The 22,702-nt window shown below is 43.2% G+C and overlaps 1 protein-coding gene across 2 annotated transcripts in view; it reads right to left on the bottom strand.

Moving 5' to 3' along the window:
- Positions 1-16,077: 16,077 nt before the first annotated feature.
- The window catches only part of Acsl3 (acyl-CoA synthetase long chain family member 3), a 54,274-nt gene continuing 47,649 nt past the window's right edge, over positions 16,078-22,702 (bottom strand). Inside the window, exons 13-15 of one of the 2 annotated variants that reach the window (XM_021176316.3) lie at positions 22,023-22,137; positions 20,268-20,425; positions 16,078-19,412 (exon numbers count right to left, since the gene is read on the bottom strand). In XM_021176316.3, coding sequence (XP_021031975.1) covers positions 19,255-19,412; positions 20,268-20,425; positions 22,023-22,137 — 431 coding nt within the window. In that variant the 3' untranslated portion in view covers positions 16,078-19,254. The remainder of the gene's footprint in view (positions 19,413-20,267; positions 20,426-22,022; positions 22,138-22,702) is intronic. The other variant, XM_021176233.3, reaches the window with a different exon arrangement.

Genomic DNA, 22,702 nt, shown 5'->3' with positions numbered 1-22,702 from the left:
ACCCTGGGAACAAGCCATTCTTGGGCTCAGAGTCACGGGTTCTGCATCTGAGGCTCTATATGTTGTTTGATGTTTCTCCTTACAGCACCTACCAGGAAACTGATGTAGCACAGAGCCAAGCAGAGAAAGAAAGATGGGTAGCCAGACCTCCTGCCTACCCAAGGGCCTCCCTGTCCTGCTGCCTCACAGCAACCCCTGAGAAAGCCTTATCAGTTTCTCAAACAGCCTCTGAACATCTTCCCTCCCAAAGATGAATACATTAGATCCCTTCCAGCCATGAAGTTGGTTGTTGTTGTTGAGATCCTTATACACACAGCATGAGTTTGTCCTCTGGAAATAATTGGGAAGTATCCAGGAAAAGAATTACTGAAAATAAACACTACAGTGAATGCTCCGTGAAACCCGATGCTAGGTCTGTGGAGCAGCTGTTTAAAAAAAAAAATCACAATCGTGTGTGTGTGTGTGTGTGTGTGTGTGTGTGTGTGTGTATGTGTGTGTGTGTAAGAGAAGCTGAGTTTTTTTTTAATCAAATTTAACCGAGGCAATAAATTAATTTTATATTCCAGTGGTAGAAAAATAATCTGGTCTCTCATCTGGAAGCCAGGAGAAATACAAGTTTCTCATTTCTCATCTTGGGAAGATGCCAGGGGCCAGTAGGTGGGAGAGGTGAGGGGGGCAAGGGAGAAGTTTTTCTTTGCTAATCTTGTTTTCTTTTTTTTAAGTTGTATAACACGTATTGTCCTGCTTAAAACTCCCTAAAAAAATAAAAAATAGCTTAGTCTCCGGCTCCAACCCTCCATCTGCTGTAAGGCAAAAGTCATGGAAACTGCACCTAGGCCAAAGGAAATGATAAAAACGGTTTCCGTGACGCCAAAAAGAGACATTGGTCTCCACACGGAGGCATCTGTCAAATGCCAGCTCGTTCCCCTGGCTGATTCTCCCCAACTCTTGCTATTTCCCATCAATATTGTACCAACCTTCAAAGCCCAGCTCAGCAGTGCCACCAGCACCTAGTGGATGGAAGGCGGCCAGGCAGGAAGCTGGTATGCCTTTTGTCCCCTGAACAGCAAACAATCCCAAGCATGGGCTGGAAAAAAAGGCTAAGAAAGCCTGACTGAGTGCTAGCCTGACTGGGTGCTGGCCTGGTTAGGTGTTGGCCTTGGCTGGGTGCTGGTCTGAGTGTGTGCTAGCCTGGATGGGTACTGGCCTGGCTGGGTGCTGGCCTGGCTGAGTGCTGGCCTAGTTGAGTGCTGGCCTGGCTGGGTGCTAGTCTAGCTGTGTGCCGGCCTGGCTGGGTGCTGGTTCTTACTGTTTTGGTAGAGTGCTAACATGGCTGAGCGCTGTTTTGGTAGGGTGCTGGCCATAACCCTCTCTCCTACAAGGTTTGGTTTCATCCTTCTGCTTTAAAGTCCTGTTTCTCTCAAAAAATGCATTCTTCAGTGGGGCAGCCACTGTAATAAATAACTGCAAACACCTGAAATTAAGTCAATGTAAGTATGAAAGTAAAAGCAGGAAGTAATTAAGAAGATGAAAATGATTATCAGGAGTTGAAGGGAACTGTAAATATAGACAAAAAATAGTATGTATAAGTAGAGACTGGCATGGTGAAACCTGTCATAATGTACAATTAATATATGCTAAGAAAAAAATCATTTTGAAAAATCCTCCTTTTCGCCCCAGCCTCTCTCTAACTCATATCCTGCTCTCAGCCCCACTCTGCCCGGCAGCCAGCCTGGCCTCCTGGGTCCCTTCTCAGGGTTGCTACATTACTGTACCCTCACAGGAAGTCTCTCCCCTAAGGTTTTCAGGGCTTGCTCATCAAACCGTCAGGTCTTAATGAGATGTCATCTTTCCCAGGAGGTCTTCTGGGACCATGGATTGAAAGGTACATCCCTCCACTGCCACCTGATGTCCCCATGATATTTGTTGCCATCTGACACACAGGTTATTTATCTTATCTAAGCTGTGGTCAGAGTCCCTGTCGGATGGATGCAAGCTCTTCAAAGACAGGGTATGATTTTTTTACCGTTGCCACTGCACACAACTTAGTGCACACCATAGAAAACGTCCAGTGTGATGAACAATTAAACCACGAGTTAGACCTGAAAACTGCCTTTGTACAGGAGTTAACACGCACACCCCGTTTTCAACACCCTATCTGTCACTGATCTCTTGTACAAGCCAGAAAGAGTCCTTGGGGTTTTCCTAAACATTTCATTTAGTTTGTTAGGACCTCGACATTTCATTGTATATTCATGCAGAATGCTCTAAACGCCAGCTATCTTGTGAAGACTGTAAAGGCTTCATCAAACCAATCCAGCTTCTTCCAGACCCGAGGCTGTGCAGCGCTGAGACGCCATGAGCGGAGTTCCTCCGCCATCCAGTGGACACCTATGGAATTACAACTACTAAAAGACTTCCTGCTTTCACGCATGCGCTTGAGAAATTGCCTGCTTATTGAAGTCCCTTCCCCATCCCCAAAAGGCACCCTACCTCATCCTCTCACCAGGCCTCGGTTTCCAAACGTCCCTTGGCTAGAAGTGTTTTAAGTTAATGATTTTCACTCTCATGAAAAACGAATTTCCTCCTGGCCCAGCAAGCAGGACTCCATCCTCCCAGCTACCCCTAAATTCGGAAACCCTGCGGGGGGCGGGAGGACATGACTCCAGGAGCAATGTGGGGGAGGCTGGCGGCCCTCCCAAATCAAGCCTGATGCGCCAGCTTGGGGCGTCCTAACATATATCTTTCATTCCAAAGTCAGAAGCCAGGTGCTAGGAATAAACACTCTTAGGAGAGAGTTGGTGGTTCAGTCATTCTGTATCAAGACCAACAGCTGACCTTCGGGTCCTGTTTAGAGGGCAGAGGTGAAAGGCAGTCCGTTAGAAGGCAAGATGTTGAGGCAGATTGAAGGGTCTGGTCTGTAACACGGGGCGGCGGGGGAGGCGGGAGAGGCGTCTAAATTCAACTTCACAGGCTTACGAAATACCTTTTGCTCCGCCTAGCTAGCTGTATGTGACAACACAGAGTACTGAGGGGAAGGGGGCCAGGAAGTAGCTAAGCCACCTCAGCTTAGCCTATCTTGACAACAGCCATCAAAAGAGGCTGGGAAAAGGCTGAAGACCAAATGATGTGGCGTGTTGTCATGAGACAAACCTCTTGAAATGACCCCCATTTCTTACTTATGGGAAGGAATCGTGTTAGTCAAGGTTTTGGAAACTGCCTGCTTTTGCAGTATCTATAGAAGAAATGAAGTAGAGCATAGAGTGTTAAGATTTCATCTTCAAGAGGGAATATTCAAATCACCATCAGAAGGAGAAAGAGGAAAGTCCACTGTAATGGAAAACTGGGGGAAGCACAACCCAGACACAAGACGGGCATGTGGAAAGCTCTCTTCAGCAGCCAGCTATCCAACCTTGGGTTCAGCCTCTCTGGGTGCCATGTCCCACCCTGTGAAATGATACGGTGAGCTGTGATAAGCAGTTCAGCAACTCCTCAGAAAACTCAGCACAGAATTCCCATGTGACCCTGAATCTTGCTTCAAAGTGAAGACAGGAACTCAAGCAGGTGTCTACAGTGACAAAGGTACAGACACCCCAACACCTATCACAAGGCACTGAATATACAAAATGTGGTGTGTGTGGTGGGTTATCTGGGCAGTGATTGTGCATGCTTTTAATCCCAGCACTCAGGAGGCAGAGGCAGAAGGTAAATCTCTGTCTTTGAGATTAGCCTGGTGTACAGAGCAAGTTCCAGGACAGCCAGGGCTACACAGAGAAACCATGTCTTTGAGAGAGGTGGTGGGGGAGGGAAGGAGGAAGAGGAGGGATAAGAGGAGGAGGAGGAGGAGAAGGAGGAGGAGAAGAAGAAGAAGAAGAAGAAGAAGAAGAAGAAGAAGAAGAAGAAGAAGAAGAAGAAGACAAAGAAGAAGAAGAAGACAAAGAAGAAGAAGAAGAAGAAGAAGAAGAAGAAGAAGAAGAAGAAGAAGAAGAAGAAGAAGAAGAAGAAGAAGAAGAAAGAAGAAAGAAGAAAGAAGAAAGAAGAAAGGCAGTGTTTCCACAATAAAAAGCAAACCCATAAATCAAATAGATAAACTGGTATGAAGATTGGTGTTAATTATCAACTTGATATTGTCTTAACTCACCTGGAAGTTGGCCTATAGGCATACCTGTGGAGGATTGTCTTATGTTCGCTGATATGGGATGGCCCATCTTACCTGTGGGTGGCACCATTCTCTGGGCTGGCAATCCTGATTGTAGAAACTGGAGAGACTCCACTGAGCATGGCTCCTCGTAACTCTTCATATGACCGGCTGCTTCAACCTCCTGCTGCCCGGGCATCCACACCATGGTGGGCTATGTCTGGAACTACAAGCCAAATAGTTATCAACTAATAAGATGAGCCTGTGAGATGAAAGAGATTTTGTCCTTAAGTTACTTTAGTCAGAGTGCTGTATTGCTCCAACAGGGAAACTGAGAGAAGAGAGAATAGCAGCAAAACAGAAGGGGGCAGACAGGTGAAAGACAGAGAGAGAATGGATAAAGAGTTTATAGACAAACACGCAGGCAGAGAGGGGGAGTAGGAAGGACAGAACAGCGGAACGCTACACACAGTCATGCTTTGTGATGGGTAGCCTTTGCTGTCCACTCGGCACACTTGGGAAGAGGAAACTTCAATTGTCTCCATCCAATGGGAAAACAGGCAAGTCCGTGAGGCATTTTCTTGGTCGCTAATTAGCTTAGGAGGGCACGTCCCACTGTGGATAGCAGCATCTCTGTGCATATGGCCATACATACATGTGGAAGAAAGGCAGATGGACATGAGCCTAGGGACAAAGCAGCAGGTAGGTCTCTGCTTCGAGCCCCTGCCTCAAACTCCATTCCTACCTTGGAGTCCCTCGATGATGAAATGTAACTTCTATGCTGTAATAAGCCCACACACACACTTAGTTGCTTTTGGTCCGTGTTTATTACACAATTAGAGAATGATATTTGGCCTCCCCTCCAAAACACCCAGTGCCTGCCCTGTATTATCCACAGTGATGTTTAACTGAAGGCTCATTCACTATGTCCAAAAATTGAGTTCAGCAGACTTTGTGAGCTAAAGTAGGGTCGTTTTATTTATTATTGTAGCCCCAAAATGGAAGTCTTTATAATGAGTTGTCTCCAGAGAGAATCTCACATAGCCTTCCTCCCGAGTCACCTCCATCCTAGCTAGCCCAGTTATCTCTCCTGAGAAATGCCCACAGGGATGGCAATGTGTCGCCTCCAATGTGTCGCCTCCTTTCCGTGTAGAAGAGTGACTGGTTTTCTTCCCATTTTAATCAATATGGGCCATTCCCAAGCCAGGAAAAGTCATGTATCAGATGAAAGAAAAGGAAGAACACCATGGGAATGACAGTTAACAGGATGCAGCCATTTGCAAAAATATGACCTATGGGCTGAGAAACATGTTGTGCTGTTCTGCTCACGGCTTTTAGTTGGGTGTGCTGGAATCCACCACTTGGTTCTCTCTGGGACAAAAACACCCAGCTTTGCTGGGCATGAGTGAAGGAAAGGGATGGGGAAAGAAGGCACTGCCCACAGAAGGAGGAAGGAGAGAATCCTCCAACTCCAAACGTTGGAAATTCCATAAAGAAGTAACCTACTTGCCCTAGCAAACCAAAACAAAGAAAAACAAGAGATAACAGAGAGTAAGACCGCCAGGCTCTGGCTTTTCAAGAAGGAAAGGAAGTCGAGGGCTCTAACTTTAAAGGAGTTAACAAGCATGTCTGCACACAGAGCCCATTCTGTGCTTTCTCACTACATCCAAGACCTGTAGATGTGCACGCTCCATGCTGAGAATATCAAAGACCACAGGAGTGATCCAAATGCCTCTCCAGATGTGAGTCCCTTCTGTGAGAAAATACATCTGTGAGGACTGATGATAACAAGAGGCATTAAGGGCCGGGCGTGGTGGCGCACGCCTTTAATCCCAGCACTTGGGAGGCAGAGGCAGGCGGATTTCTGAGTTCGAGGCCAGCCTGGTCTACAAAGTGAGTTCCAGGACAGCCAGGGCTACACAGAGAAACCCTGTCTCGAAAAACCAAAAAAAAAAAAAAACCAAGAGGCATTAAGCAAGGCAGTGATGCTCACTGGAGATGTCATCTCCCTCGGTGACGGTAATAGCGTGCCTTCCACACACAGCTCGATGAAAACAAAACGGGGTCCTTCTCCATTGCACACCATAATAGAATTGAGCATTTTAAAGAATCTAATCCCAAACAGGAAGGTGAGTTGAGTGACTAGGTCAGCAAGTAATGTAGAAAGTGGGATTCTAGGGGCTGGGAACATAGCTCAGTTGGTAAAATTCTCAACACGTATACTGGAGGCCCTGGGTAGGATCCCCAGCACCACGTAAACCAGGCATAATAACACATTCCTATAACGTCAGCACTACAGACATAGAGGCAGGAGAATCATACGTTTAAGGCTATCCTTGGCTATGTAGCAAGTTAAAGGCCAGCCCAGTAAAAATGAGACATCTTTTATACATACATGCACACACATATACATATATAATATAGAGAGAGATATCATATATGTGATATAGATATCATATATGTGATATATATCATATATACATATATATGTGTATATGTGTGTGTGTGTGTGTATATATATATATATATATATATATATATATATATATATGATTTTTCATGATAGGGTAATAGTCCTGGCTATCCTGAAACTAGCTTTGTAGACCAGGTTGGCCTCAAACTCACAGAGATCCACCTGTCTCTGCCTCCCAAGAGCTGAGATTAAAGGCAATGCACCTCTATGCCCTGTAAGTGAGGTTTTTTTTTTTTTTAATGTACTAAATATAGATTCAAACAGAAGGTTGGGGATGTTGGATATGCATATCTAGTTCCACTCTCACTTGAGTTTTCAATAAAATGACAGAATGAAATGTTAATAAAGACGTAAACCCTCTAAGTGAACATAAGGATTTGGAGACTATCACTCCTGTCTATTCAACAAATTACCAGAAGATGGGATGGGCAGGAGTATTAAATAAAGCAAGGAAACAGAAGAAGGGAGTGAGGGGGAGGAAGGAAGAGAAGATAGGACAAGGAGGAGGAGAAGGAAGAGTTTCCTCAAAGGACACTGTAAGGACTGTCTTCAAAGGACGTCTGGAGTCCCCACGAAACGGGAGGACATTTCAGGAATGTACAGAGCTTGCCTGCTCTGCTATACCCCAGTGAGACTCAGCTCTCAGGAACACCTTGGGTGGTGGTGGCATTGAAATGGAACCCTAAACTTTGCCTGTTCTCCATCTGAACCTTCTCAAAGCTCCCACAAAACACTCATCCCCATGCCTCCGTCTCCTCTCTGAGTGCTCTCCTCAAATCAGAGTCACTAGGAGCACCTCCACTTTCTATCATCCAGGATCTCCCATACACACACACACACACAGATACACACACACACACACACACACATACACACACACACACACACACACACACATACACACACACATACACACACACACATACACACACATACACACACACACATACATACACACACACATACACACAAAGGCAAGGCCACAAGCCCACAGACCTCATCCCCTACACATGACTGTCACAGACCTGTGCCAGGACAACCAATCATTTCAGGATGGATTGAGCCATGTTTAGTGGCTCCAGCCAATGTAAGATTCATTTTAGAAAACCTCCAACAACCATGTTCATAAAGCAGAAATAAGATGTTATATCAAGGGAGCAAACAAAAGCAAGCCCCTCTGTCATAAAACAGCTATCAGAAATATTCAAATGCTACAAAGAGAAACGTTATTTAAATAAGTAAATTAAAATAGAATCTAGATTATTCAAAACATAGATGGGAGGAAAAGGGAGCAATGACAGGAAGGGCAGAAGACATAGAAGACTGTTCTACAGACTCAGTAGACTTGCAGAACTTAGAAAGGGACAGGCAAAGACGTTATCAAAGACATAATACAAGACAGTCAGAATTCAGGGGTATGTCTGCATACTTCAGGTCATGAGGAAGTCAGCACAAAGGAGAGAATTTTTCCACCCAGCCTTGAAGAATGCACAAGATTCTGACCAATGGGAAAAGGCAAGACTATCCAGGTACACAACACAGCAACAAGTCAAGGGTTTGGACCAGGAAACAGCATTGTTTATTCCATGGAAATGGCATGATCTTGGATTTAAATACCAGTTTCCTAGCATTAGCTTCTGCAGCCACTAGTCTGAGCCCCCTCATACTACACTCAACAGAATCCTCTCTTCCACCTCACAGTTCTCATCTATAGACCAGGTTGTTCAGCATGGAAAGAGAGGGGAAGGGGATGCTATCTCATAGCCAGCTGGTCTGGAGCAGAATCCACGTCCATGATAGCTTCAGATGCTATGTCCCTGATTACTCATCTGACTAGAACTGAAGGGCCTCATGAGGAAAAAGAGGACTCTGGCTATACAGAAGATTAGAGAGATGGCTCAGAAGGCAGAAGTTAATGGCACTTGCTACTCTTACAGAGAACCCAGGTTCAGTTCCTAATATCTACATGGTGCTAACCACCATTTGTAACTCCAGTTCGGGGAAATCCAGCATTCTCTTCTGGCCTCTGTGAGCAATGCATGCATGTGGTGCATAGATAAACACATGAATATTCAACAAATAATCAAAAGGCAGGATAAGTAAGATTAAAGTAAATAAGGAAGAGGAAGAGCAGAATTATATATATACATGGATGGATGGATGGATAGATAGATGATTGATAGATAGATGATAGATAGATAGATAGATAGATAGATAGATAGATAGATAGATACACATACACATTCTAATGGCAATACTTGAGGCTCCTTCAGAAGCAAGGCTTCCTGTTCCTGAGGTGGGTTTGTGTTTAAAAGCAAAGTAAGGAAAGTGAGATTCCCTGAGCTCCAATCCCACAGGTCCTTACCCATGCTGGATGGTACATGACTATACCAGTGCTCTTCTCTCCGTGGCCTGGAGTGGAGTGGGGCATCTCTGCTGTGGGCTGTACCCTCCAGAGCCTTTGTAGCATTCAGCAGAGGCTACTTTCGGTGGCTCTGCCTAGTGTGTCCTGCTACCTCTTCTGTCTCTATCTCTCCAACCATGTTTTTCCGGGAGTGCTCCTCCATATATCCCTTGCACACAAGTCTCCATCTCAGTGTCTGTGTTCGAGGACTCTAACCTGAGACAAAGGAGAAAGGGGAAAGATCGAAGAAGGAGAGGGTGGAGGTGGTCAGGGCAGATGTAATATGAGCATCTTAAGGCCGTGTTCGCTGGCACAGAAGCCTCCAAAGGATGTACACCCAACACCCAGCTCTCCGTGGTCACCCTTTACTGAGATTTGAGATGAGATGCTTTTACCAGGGGTCTTGAAATGTCGGGGGGTGGGGGGGGGCAGGAGATCTGGGGACTGGCCTGCATCACTCTTCCATGAGGACTTCTCTGAGCAGGTTGCAAAACTGTTCAGAAACACCGTACCTTGAAGGGGTTCCCTGTCCCAAGATTCACACAAAGCTAGAAGGAAACGGCAAAGTTCAGAGGGTAGCCAGGCAATTGCTCCCAGTTAGCTACATTTGCCTCCTTCAAATTTCCCAAAGCACACTTGGGGCAGGATGGTGCTTTTTTTTCTTTTTTCCTCTTCCTCTTGTTTCAATTGAAGGGGAGAAAAGAGAGGCTCAGCTTACAGTTTGATCTAATTAAGTTATAGCCCTCCGGGGCCCATGCAGGGACCAGACAGGAAGTCTATGGAGGTGTCTCAAAATGCAGCACTGTGCTCCTAAGCCTCTGCACCCTAGGGCAATGCAGCTACGTGGTAGAGCCTCGAGTTCTCTGCTCCGTGGGAAACCGAAGTCTTAATCCAGGTGAGTTTACTTTCCCATTAACCTCATGAGTCCATCTACTGTTGAGAAGTCACCTCCTAGCAGAATTCCACTAAGGTGCTAGTGTGGTCTTCGGGAAAGCCCTGCCACATATATTATCGTTCCTATCTGTGACATGTTCTAACTGAAAGAACGGCGAGGCATTGTTTCATCAATGGGACAAAATTCTTGAGGGAAGCAATATAAGAGGATAGAAGGGATACTGGCTCATGTGGCCAGAGGTTTCGCCCATGTTTCCCCCTGGCCCCACTGCCTTTGTCTAGAGGCAAGCCCTGTCGTGGTGGCAGAAGAACATGGAGGAGGGGGCTGCTTGTCTCATGGTACTCCCCAGAAGCAGAGACACTCAGAGAGGAATAGGCTAAGGAGAACATACACACTACCAGAAGAATCAGTAGCTCATGGGGCTCAGAAAGTCAGTAAAAAAAGAAAACATGGAGAGAAAAAAGCAAGTTCGCTGAGGTCTTCAAAGCCAATGGACTCTGTGTGAGCCCAATAAAGACTGTTCATGCCTCAAAAACAAAATTAAAAAAAAAAAAATAGGTTGACTATGGGAGGGGTACACCTTTAATCCCAGCACTCAGGAGGCAAAGGCAAGTGGATCTCTTATTAATTCAATGCTAGTCTGGTCTACACAGCAAGTATAGTCAAAGCTGTTACACAGTAAAAAAAAAAACCCTCTCAAGAAGAGAAAGATTTACCCTTTAGAAAGTCCATGCCAATGACTCACTCCTCCATTCAGGCTCCACCCTCCACTCTTTCCACCATAACCAGCAGTCGATCAATTATAAAACTTAATTAATCCATTGATTAGGTCACCATGGTCCAGTCACTTCTTGAAAACACAACCTCTGTACACAACACTATGGACCAAGCCTAAGCATATTAGCCTTTGGGGTGGTAGAGGGGTGATGGTCATTCTTGTACAGAGATGAAAATGTACCTCACACAGAAACATGGACATTAATGTTTGTATCAACATAACTCAGAATTATGTTTGTATCAACATAACTCAGAGTGGAAATAGCTCAAATGCCTACCAAGGGATTGACAGGTAAGCAAAATACAATATATCCCTACAGAGAGGTATCACCTAGACAGTAAGAAAAGGAGACACGCGTGCCACAGAGCTGATGAACTTTGAAAGCCTACTAAGATCTCACTCTAGTCACAATGGCTATCATTAAGACTGCCAATGGCACATAAACAAAAAAACAAAACCAACCAACCAACAACAACAAAAAACCCACTGGTGAGGATGTGTATACAGTTGTCAAAAGCATAAACTGGATCATCCACTATGAAAATCAGCATGTATTTATCAAAAACTAAAAAACAGAAATGCTATACCATTCTTGGGTATATACCTGAAGGATTCTAAGTCATCTTTCAGAAGGGCCCCCACATCCATGTTGACTGCAGCCAAGATATGCAGCACCAGACAAGGCATGGAACCAGCCTAGACATCTGCCAACAATACAGGGTGTCCCCCAATAAGACAGCAATACCCGTGGGTTTGTAAAGGGTGCAGAGATGAACCACTCTGGATAGAGATGATTTCAGGGAATGGCTTCTGCTTTATTGCATGTAAACAACTGCTTATATAGTGGAAGCCTACTAGCTGTGATTACCTCGCACTGCACAGTGAGTACTCATACCACCAGGGTATGTAGAAGAAGCACATAAAAGACATGGAGGGTACAGACCTCAGCAGGCCAGCACCAGCTCACTACTCATACTACTTCAAAATCCAGCGGTCTAACTTCTGGGATAACTCAAGAACATGATTCTCTTTTATAAGCACAGTGTGCCAGGTAGGCTGGCTGCAAGGTCATTCCCACATATTCACCTATAGACTTCCACCAACAGATGTGTGTGTGTGTGTGTGTGTGTGTGTGTGTATGTATGTATGACATAGAAGAAGGAAAGGGACAATGATGGGTAGGGAGAGTAATGGAATATATGTATTATTAAAGCAGAGAGGAGCTTATTTAGAAAGAACCAACTAGAAAGAGAGAGGTAGTTTGGCCATGCATAAGAACAGCGCATATTGGAAATAAGGGGCTTAGTAGGAATGATAATGAGCTGAGAGGACAATGGGGGGAAATATAACCAAAATACATTATGCACATGCATGAAACGCCATAATGACACCCATCATTATGTGTAATTGATATATGCTAATAAAATATTTTAAATGTAATATATATATAAATGTAAACAAACTTTCTTTGTATGCTAATCAAAAGGTTAAAAAAAAAAAAACTTCCCACTAAAAAAGTTTGAAAATAAAGTTACATTTTTCTAAACAAAATATTTTTCCTTGTTTACCAAAAAAAAAAAAAAAAAGAATACTTGCTGGGCAGGCAAGCTAGCTAAGGAGTAAAGGAACTTCCTTAATCAATCCCCACATGGAAGGAGGAGCCCGGAAGTCACCCTGTAACCTCCATATGTGGATATGTGTGCACATACACAAATACAAAATGTGTGGAAATCGTTAATTTTAAAAAGCCAATTACAAATAACTACATATTATATATATGTATATAAAGTGCCCAGAATAGGAAAATCCATAGAAACAGAAAGTAAGTCTGACTGTCCTAGGGACGGGGGAAAGGGACCAGGAAATGAGTGCTAATGAGTTCAGGGAAATGTTAAAATTAGATAGCATACTATTTGCACAAATCTGTTAATGTTAGGCATGAACTTTAAGCTTTAAGTGGGTGAATTATATCTCAGTGAAATTGTTTTTTATAAGACATAATTCAATTTATATTTGAAAAGGTCACTCTGGTGATAGTGTGGGAAAAGTTTGAGCAATATTTAAAAAAAAAAAATTTAAAAAAACAAAAGGAACACAGAAGGGCCAGTGAGGAGGCTCCTCTCTAAGGGTCAGACTGGACCAAAGAGGTGTGGAAGGAGGAACTATTTGAGGAAGACCAAGGTGACACACCCAGTTCTTAGTGCCTGGTGTCTCTTGAACATGGGTGCAGCAGGCTCCTGGGTGGTCACAGGGCATTTATGAGGATTCATTCCTTATACTGGGCCAGAAAGTAAGGAGACCAAGCTTGTTTTGATGAAAGTACAGCTTGGGGCTGAGACTGAGATTTCAAGATTTGATGGATGGCCAAAGGAATGCAAGCACCATGGGAATGTTGGAGAAAAATCAAGACTTGACAGAAAACAAGGGAGATATAGAGATAGAGATGTAGATGTATATAGAGATAGAGATAGATATAGATACACACACACACATGTATTTGTGTGTGTGTGTGTGTGTGTGTGTGTGTGTGTGTGTATGTGTGTGTGATATATCACATAGAAGAGTGGTGTCTTAATGGAGACAGAAGCCAACTCCAAAACTTGGATCCGCCGGGCGTGGTGGCGCACGCCTTTAATCCCAGCACTCGGGAGGCAGAGGCAGGTGGATTTCTGAGTTCGAGGCCAGCATGGTCTACAAAGTGAGTTCCAGGATAGCCAGGGCTACACAGAGAAACCCTGTCTCGAAAAAAACAAAAAAAAACAAAAAACAAAAAAAACTTGGATCCATTGACATAGTGTTCCTGCCTCCAAAGAGTGATGGGGCCATAAGCCACACTTTCAGGGGTTAAAGGAATGAGGTTAAGAGCTAGAGGTGATGGATGCCCTTGAGTCTGATTCCACACATACACACACCCTCAATGGTTACATCTAGGATCCTCAAGACTAGACCAGCAAAGCAAGTGGGGATGCCTATCCAGGAAATACCTCATTCTAGAATCAACATGGATGACAATGCACTAGAGCAAAACCATATTAGCATAGTGACTTAAAAATCAATACATTTGGAAGTCACTCGGCTGAGCAATGTGATCAGCTTTCCACAAGTTTCCTAGAGATACATCTTAGATGTGAGTTATGTCAGCCACTGGCTAGGTTACTTCACAGAAACTTGCACACTACTTTTGCTAAGAGCTCGTTAGAGCCGACAAATGTCTGATGGATGATTAAAATGGGGTCCAAAGCCTTTCTTTCTACATGTTGTTCCCATCACCTTTGCCTTCCTGATACTTGGTTCAGATTTTACTCAGTTTGGTATGTAGTCAGATTGATCATCTTAAAAAAATGTTTCACCCAAGAATGGGTACCACAGGGTGAATTTGGCCCATCACCCTTTGAAGCTGCCATGTTTCCTCCTATCATTGTATTGTTTTCTTCATCTGTCCTTCACTTATTTAACAAGGATTAATATAAGGAAAGCAACAAAACCCTAAAACCTGCAAATGTGAAAAAAAGTAGAGAAATCTTCATCGCATCCTCAGTAAATGACAAGAATCTAAACTAGAGAAGATGGCGAGTGTACAGAGATCCTCCCTTTAGCTTGCCCTTGGCTGGGTATAAAAGAATTCCCAGTAAGAAGAACTGTGAAGGCCTGGGGAAAAGCTGTAGCTGTGGATTGCCCCCCCCCCCATCCCATCTGAGGAAACTCCCCAGAAAGAAAATCTATTCGTATTCATCTGCAAGCCCCACAGAAGCACACTAAAAAGAAAGCTTCTAAGAGGGGCATACTCGATGAAGTACTCAAGCTAGGATCATGTTTTTATTTAATGAAAAAACCCACACGGGAGAAAAACTCTTCCTTTCTTCAAAGGGAATGAGGACTGATATGAAAAGGAACCACCAGTGGGAGAAATGTTATTCCCATGGTGTCACCAGATAAGAACACTACATGGATAAAGGTGGGTAAGAAGCTCACACAACACTGAAGACACCAGCTCCATACACCTTCTCTGGAGGCCACATCATGTTGAGGCACTGGGTTTACTGAGCCAATTCAGAATGTATGAGCCTTTAACTTACATTTATGAGACAATAGCAAGGAAGGGATGCATCTGGGTGAAGTGCGCGCACACGTGTGTGTGTGTGTGTGTGTGTGTGTGTGTGGTAGAGAGAGATAGTATGTCTTCATCTATTCACAGTTTGGATCTTAGGTGTCGCTCATACGTTTTGAAGGGTGGCACTACAGGAAGCTGAGGCTTTATGGGAGCATATTTGGCTGCTGAGGACAAAAAAGTGTGGGGAACACCTTCACATGTTTTCCTTCCTGTGGTGGTTTGAATATGCTTGGTCCAGGGAGTGACACTATTAGATGTGGTCTTGTTGGAGAAAGTGTGTCACTGTGGGCATAGGCAATGAGACTCTCCTCCTAGCTGCCTGGAAGTCAGTCTTCTCCAGTTTGCCTTTGGAACAAGATGTAGAACTCTCAGCTCCTCCAGCGCCATGCCTTCCTGGGCACTACCATGCTTCCTGCCATGATAATGGACCAGTGAGCTAGCCCTAATTAAATGTTTTCCTTTATAAGGGTTGCCTTGGTAATGTGTCCCAAATTAAGACACTTCCTTCCTGAACACCACAGGGTAATTTCATGTTGCCCTACCACAAGGCCAGGCATAATAAAGCCAAATAATCATGAACTGAAACATGTGAAACCCTGAGCCAAATCCAACCTTCCCCCACCTGGGCTTTCTTCCAGAAGTGTTTTGTCAGAGCACTGGAAAGCTAACAGAATCATTGCACGAAAATACTACCTTACGCTAAAATGTAACAACCATGTTTTAAAATGATATTCTGAGCAATTATTGAGAAATGAGATGCCAGTGTTTTGTTGATACAAATAACAAGAGACTGAAGCTTGCACATACCACATGAAAATACCTTATTGGGGTTACTACAGGATAACATAAAATAAAAAATGCTTTTATAGAACGTGTTAGGTTGGATCTGCTGAGATGGCTCCACTGTTAAGAGCATTGACTGCTCTTCCAGAGGAGTTGGGTTCAATTCCCAACACCTATATAGTGGCTTACAACTAGTTCCAGGATATCAAGCATCTTCTTCTGGCCTCTGTGAGCACTGTACTGTGTATGGTATGCATACACACATGCATAAAAGAGCACCTATACACATAAAAAAATTTTAAAAGAATAAGCTACAAGCATACACTATCAAGTTACATGTACCCAGTTTTGCCAGAAATAAACAAAGACTGAAAAGGTGGAGTTAGCTTCTGAGATATTTTAGCTTGCTACATTCTTCCTACCGTAAGCATGGGGATTAAAAGTTGGGAAAAAATAGACACTATTCTTACCCAACACAGTTAACTGGTAAATTTACAATCTTTATTGTACTGTAACATAGCTCTGTGCAGCCAAAACCAAGAGGAGTGAAAGAGAAACTAAGGGTGAACTAGGGAGACATTAGAGCTCAAGCCCTAGAAAACAATTAAGTACACAATTCTGAGACCATGAGAATTCTTCAAACTCCTTTTTCAACAGAATTTCACAAATGTCAAAATTTGACTTTTTATAAGATCTTCTTTTAGGAAAAACATCATTTTGTTTACAAAACTCCTACACATCTTTATCCTTCAACCTTCATGTCAGTACAAAGAACTTGTTTAGTATGCGTACTTTCTCAAGCAGAAAACGACGACAATAACCAAGAACACACTGGCAACAAGCTCACCGCAGGCAAGCAGCCAGCGAAGCAGGGCGCATCACTGCCTTGCAGTGTGATCCTGCGTGCATCCCGTAGCAATGCTCCCTCTTTAGGGCACCACCAATGGGCAATAGGAACTCACACATTAGATTTTCTTTTCCCTAAATGTCTTAAAATTTTGTATGACATGGACTATTTGTTTTAAAACCGTAAAACACTGAGTATCAGCAGTTGTTATTCCAGATTCACCTATTTTTGAGCAATGCTGAAAAATTACAAACTTTATGAAACAATGTAGACATCAGTGAAAGCTCACAAGCTTGGTTTCAGAAAACAGGTGCCATTTACAGCAAATCCCACTACAGTGAATTTTCACCAACACACATGCATGTGTGCACACACATAAAACCTTCAGGCAAGCTAGTGTGAGCATGAGGTGGCCACCATGGACATGTGCTAGACACAACTCCTTACTGATGTTTTATTATTCCCCCATTGGCTTGTTTCTAGTTTTAAAGAGCCATCCTTTTAGGACCCACACTCTACACTTGTTCTTACTAAGAGCTTACTTTGAAATTCTTTAGTTTTTGTCCTTTCTAAGTAAGCAGAAGTTAATAATACATGGGTTTAATATGGTTAATTTGGGTTTGGAGGATAAAGTCTATCTTAGGGTTTCGTTGCTGTGAAGACACCATGACCAAGGCAACTCTAATATTGGGACATTTAGTTGGGGCTGGCTTACAGGTTCAGAGGTTCAGTCCATCACCATCAAGGCAGAAGCATGACAGCATCCAAGCAGGCATGGCACTAGAGGAGTTAAGAGTTCATCATCTTCATCCAAAAAAAGTCAGGAGTAGACTATTCTCTTCCAGGTAGCTAGTAAAAGGGTCTCTAAGCCCAACCCTACAGTGACACACTTCCTCCAAGGCCACACCTTCTAATAGTGCCCACTCCCTGGACCAAGCATATTCAAATCACTACAAGGCCTCATGTTTCTTTAAAACTGAGAGGTTATTTTTTTCTCCTTGAAACAGAAAAATATTGAAGGATTTTTCAGGTCACCTCGATTGGGCTAGAAAATGGTTTATTTGAAAGGGTCAGTATTATGTTCTTTTCTGGCATTTTAAGACTTGCCCTCAGGGGCTGGAGAGATGGCTCAGCAGTTAAGAGCACTGGCTGTTCTTCCAGAGGAAGGAAAGGGAGGAAGGGAGGGAAGGAGGGAGGAAGGAAGAAAGCAAGCAAGCAAAGTCATGACTTATGGAGCTGGAGTGGCTAACAGTGTTGACTGCTCTTCCAGAGGTCCTGAGTTCAATTCCCAGCAACCACATGGTGGCTCACAACCATCTGTAATGGGATCCAATATCTCCTTCTGGTGTTTCTGAAGACAGCAACAGTGTACTCATATATATGAAAGAAATAAAATAAATCTTAAAAAAAAAAAACCTGCCCTCTAACGCCTTAGACTAAATGCAGTTCTAAACTTTATTATACAAGCCTCTGAAGAGACTCTGATGCAGACTAACCAGCTTTATTTGCTGTTCAATCAGCCATTACTATCCTGGTGAGACACTGCCTTTTAAGCTGACATTTCAAGTCACAATTGTTAGTATCTTTCCAAAAGCATTGAAGCTTACTTACATTCTATTTTTTAAAAAAGAAAAAACAATCCTTTGAAAGAGTGCTGGAACGACAGCTCAGCATTTAAGAGCATGCTCCAGTCTTACAGAAAGTAGCATTTGGTTCACCACAGCTTTTAACTCATTTCAGAGGATCAGACGCCCCCTTCTGACATCTTTAGTCACTGCATGCACACATACACACGTGACTTAAATCATTTTTATAAAAATATTTTAACACAATCATTCTGAAGGCAAGCCATCAGGCAGACACAGATGCTCTCCACCGACCATGGTGAATTCTCAGCTCCTAGTATTAACACAGAGACGCCCCATTTCCTTTCTTCCCACACTTCCCCTCCTTTACAAAGTTTCTCCAAAGGTAAGAGTTAAATTTCAACAAGGACAAAACTGTCCAAAACACAACATACAAGAACACAGAACACTGTCCTAGGATGTCTCTAAACAAATACTTTGTGATATGAGTAAAACTCCAGAGCCCTGGTTCCTCACCCACCACCACACCCACGGCCACGGCTGTTCTGTGGGTAAACTGTTCCGTACCCTTACTTGCTCTTTCACTTCATGCAGTGCCAAGCAAACTGTTTTCCCCAACAGAAAAGGCAAGTATATAAACCCAACAGTGTCAGGCATATATTCGCAAGGTTTCAATTTCTTAAAACATAAGTCTGAGTATATTTATTTCTCTCAAATGCATACAAGACAATAATTACACAGCAACAAATCTTTTGTTCAACAATGACTTGATTCATAAGCATTTAAAATGTACATAATTTCACATTGATACCCTTTTATTTTTAAATACAATAAGTAAAAAAGCCCCCCAAATAACCAATTTTTATATTTCCTATTTACCCTTCTATACATCCAAACTTTAAAAAGTTACAAACTGAACAACTGTACAGAACATATAAATCATGTTTAAAAACTTGAGGCTGTAAAATCACTGCTTCCCAGTACGATTCTGAAAAAGTCTCCTGTTGACAAGCACAGTCACAGATGCCAGAAGCAAACTGGAGCAGGGGAAGAAACAGACAGACACGAGTTTGCTGTCTTAATATTTTACTAATCCTGTCAGTTAAAAATGGTGACGTAGTGAGAAGTAACAGCCGGGATTTAATATGAGGAATGGAGTTTGCCTCGGCCTGAGACATACATTTCAAGTATTTTCCTATTTGATCTGAGCTCGCTGTAGTAAACCAATGCCAAAACTAATTATTTTCTTCCATACATCCGCTCAATGTCTGCCTGGTAGTGTGTTTTAAGCTCTTTACGTTTCAACTTGAAGGCATCTGTCACCAGACCAGTTTCGGGAGTCCACGGGTCAGGGCTCAAACGTATTTTTAGTGGAATTTCAAACTTTTCCAGACTTGCTGAAATGAAGAAAACACAACACTAGAAACCCACACCCACAAGAGATGAAGTCAAAGTTCTCAGCAAACGGGTGCTCTTTGAGGCACACCCACCAAATACCCAACAGAACAAGTGATCCCATCAGCATCAGTCCCACTCTCGATATTCAAAGATATGAGAACTATAATAGCAAAAAACATTTAACAAATTATTTATCCATAGGAGAATAAATTAAATAAATGATATAGGTGTAAGATCTACAGAAAGCAGTTCTGTATTAAAACAACTCATTTACATGAGGATACAACCCATGATCAAGCTACAAAAGGACAGCACGCAGCACTACCAAGACAGGCGAGAGAGCATAGACTCACTGGGTCAGGACACACACACTACCCCATGCCTTCCAGGGACTGGGATCCCAGAGGGAGGGGAATTTTACTTCAAGGAGAATGAGATATTTGCAGGAAAATGGATAAATGTGACCAGCTTCCTCAAGCTTTCTGCCACCCTGAGTTTCCCACCATCAAGGGCTGTAGCCTGAACTGTGAGCCAAAAGAAAGTCTCTCTCCCTTAAGTCCAACTGCTTTTAGCAGGGGACAGGAAAAGTAACCCAGACACTGGTAAATTCCTTATTATATAACTATTATAATAGTGAGTGCCATGCATACATTTTAAAAGAACACCTCAAATTTTTAAAATTTTTATTTTAAAATCAGTTTAGAAGATACTGCATGCTCTACAGAAGGGCTTGAACGGTGGAAACAGTTTACAGGCAGAAATGGATGCACTCCAGCCCCTATAAGCTAACTGTTTCATAGACGAGGACATTTTTCCCACCTCACTTCTATGGACTGACTTGCCAGTATACTCACCTGAAATAGCAGCTTCAGAAAGCACTTTAAGGACCTCGTTTTCCATCTCGCTGCTGTTGCACAGCTCTTCCCAAGTTCCTTTAAATCCTTTTGTTCTAGCTAGCTCTGTAAGTTCCTTTTGATTTGGCACAACAAACCCAATTACGTAAGAATGGTAGCTGAAACACACAAAGGATAACTAGTCAAGGACCAAAGTTAACACGTACTGCACTTACTAATCGTCTTAGCACTCTATAGCCAACTCTTTATTACTGGAAAACCCGAAAACATCCATAAAAATCACATGTCATATTTATCTCATGCAATGCCTCACATTTGAGAGCTTTGGCAGAGTTCACTGCAAACAAACCGCAACCTAAGAAATTCTAAGTGTCTACTACTATAAGTAGAAATATACACTTTTAAAGATTTTTTTCATTTTCTTATTCATCTTTGAAATGATTAGTAAATTCATGGAATCAAGGTAAGAAAAGTAAAGCCTGTAAACTATCTTTCTACAGAATTGTTGCAGCAAGTTTAAATCATGTGATGAGCCAGGTTTAATCCCAGCACTCAGAAGGCAGAGGGATGTCTTGAGTTCAAGGGTAGCCTGTAACAATGCTATTGGAAGAATTTGTATCATCAAAGGAACTTAGTATGCACAAAAACAGGCACTATTTTGAGAAATGCAGAACAGCATAATTGCTGGGCAGCGAGCCTGTGGACCCCACAATTGCCATGAATTCAGGGCCAGCCTGACCCTGAGAAAATGACAGCACGTGACAAGAAAAGGACACTTGGAGTTATTCTTAAGTAAATAAAACCCATCTCTAGACCAATGCTGTAGAAACCAAATGGCTTTTTAAAGCGCAGAGTTACTGATGCGTCCACGTACCGGGTGCTAACTGGTCAAGTCTAAGCACATATTTTAAAAATCCCACCATTTTAGAAAGGACATAGCAGTTGCATGCCTTTAATTCCAGCGGCACCTGGGAGGCAGAGGCAGGTAGTTCAAGGGTGGCCCAGTCCAGAGTGAGTTCCAGGACAGCCAGGGATATATAGCGAGACCTTCTCATAAAACAACAAAATCCAGTCTCTGAAACGTTTCTGGTTCTAATTATTTCAGAAGACAACTATTCCACCAGAAGCTCTACCTCCTGGGATGCAGCCCAAAGTGCTCTTCTGAGTTGATTTTCCTACGACACCCATGACTATGTCAGCTGCTACAGGCAGGTTACTAGGCTTATGCACAGACATGTGACTGTGATTACTGGTCATACGATTAAGTTACTTCACTTACTATTACAGAAATGCAGTCAGGTCTAATCTCAGATTCCATCAGTTCCCAATACAGTCCCTCTAGGCTTCTAAACTTACACTTCCATTCCCTGCTGCCTATGATATCCTGGGCTGTGAGGCTGTGGTAAGCCAGGCCAGCAGGAAGCATGGCCAAGCTGCAGGTCAGGACAGAAGAGAGGACTGCAGGGAGGTACTACTTATCCCCTTGCATCTGACTGCGTCTGCAAAGCCTCCCTGTGCAGCGGTACTGAGGCAGCATAAGAACTTATTTTCCTCAACTCTGTCACTCAGGACACTTACAGAGGAGAGCATCCCAGGAAGTTGCGGCTCACTAGCTGTGCAGAGGAGGTGGTGGCCCCACAGGGGCTGCGACTGCTCACAACACACCCGCCAACTTTTATACTGCAGCACATGGCTGCAACTGCTCACAGCACACCTGCCAACTTCTAGACCGCAGCACAGACTCCAGGAGCTCACCTGTTTGCATACGCACAAATGTTATCTATCAGTGGGAGGTTCTTCAAAGCTGCCTCTACTTTCCCAAGAGAAACGTACTCTCCTGCCTGTAGTTTCACAAGGTCCTTTTTACGGTCTGCAAAGGGCAAAGGCAGAAACATTGAGAACGGTCATTAACACCTTAAGCACATAGAAATACTCTCACCAAGTTATTTAAAACTTTTCTCAACTAAGCATGGATGGTTGCCCTAAAGTTGAGATTATACAATAAAGTCAGACCCTAATCTTTTACAATTAAATAAATTCTCTTGTGGAAAATATTGTACTTAAGGGACATCATTCTTATGACTTGAATATATTCTGCTGAGCTGCTGTGCTTCTGGCACTCACTAGTGCAGAGGGAAAGCAGCTTTGCACTGCAATGGGCAAAGGCACACCAGGAAAGAGGAACAAAAACACAGCATCCACACAATACAGCCAACTTGTGGACTGGGAAGGAATCCTTGCAAGTGGGACCTGAAGTGAGTTTTACTGACCAGAGCTATGTCAACTCAAACACTGAAGCATAAAGAGGAAGGAAACAATTCAAGAGGTAGGAGGTGAATGGGTGATAGAGGCTCCCTGAACACAACCCCTAGCAGCTATTAAAGGTTTCTTAGAACTATGAGGTGTCCTCATTACACAATGGAAGTGCAAAGGTT

Source organism: Mus caroli, unplaced genomic scaffold, assembly GCF_978045245.1.
Source record: "Mus caroli unplaced genomic scaffold, Mus_caroli_1 scaffold_1, whole genome shotgun sequence".
NCBI classification, from domain to species: domain Eukaryota; kingdom Metazoa; phylum Chordata; class Mammalia; order Rodentia; family Muridae; genus Mus; species Mus caroli.
The sequence above is the reverse complement of the archived record's forward strand: the minus strand, read 5'-3'. Positions and strand labels throughout refer to the sequence as shown.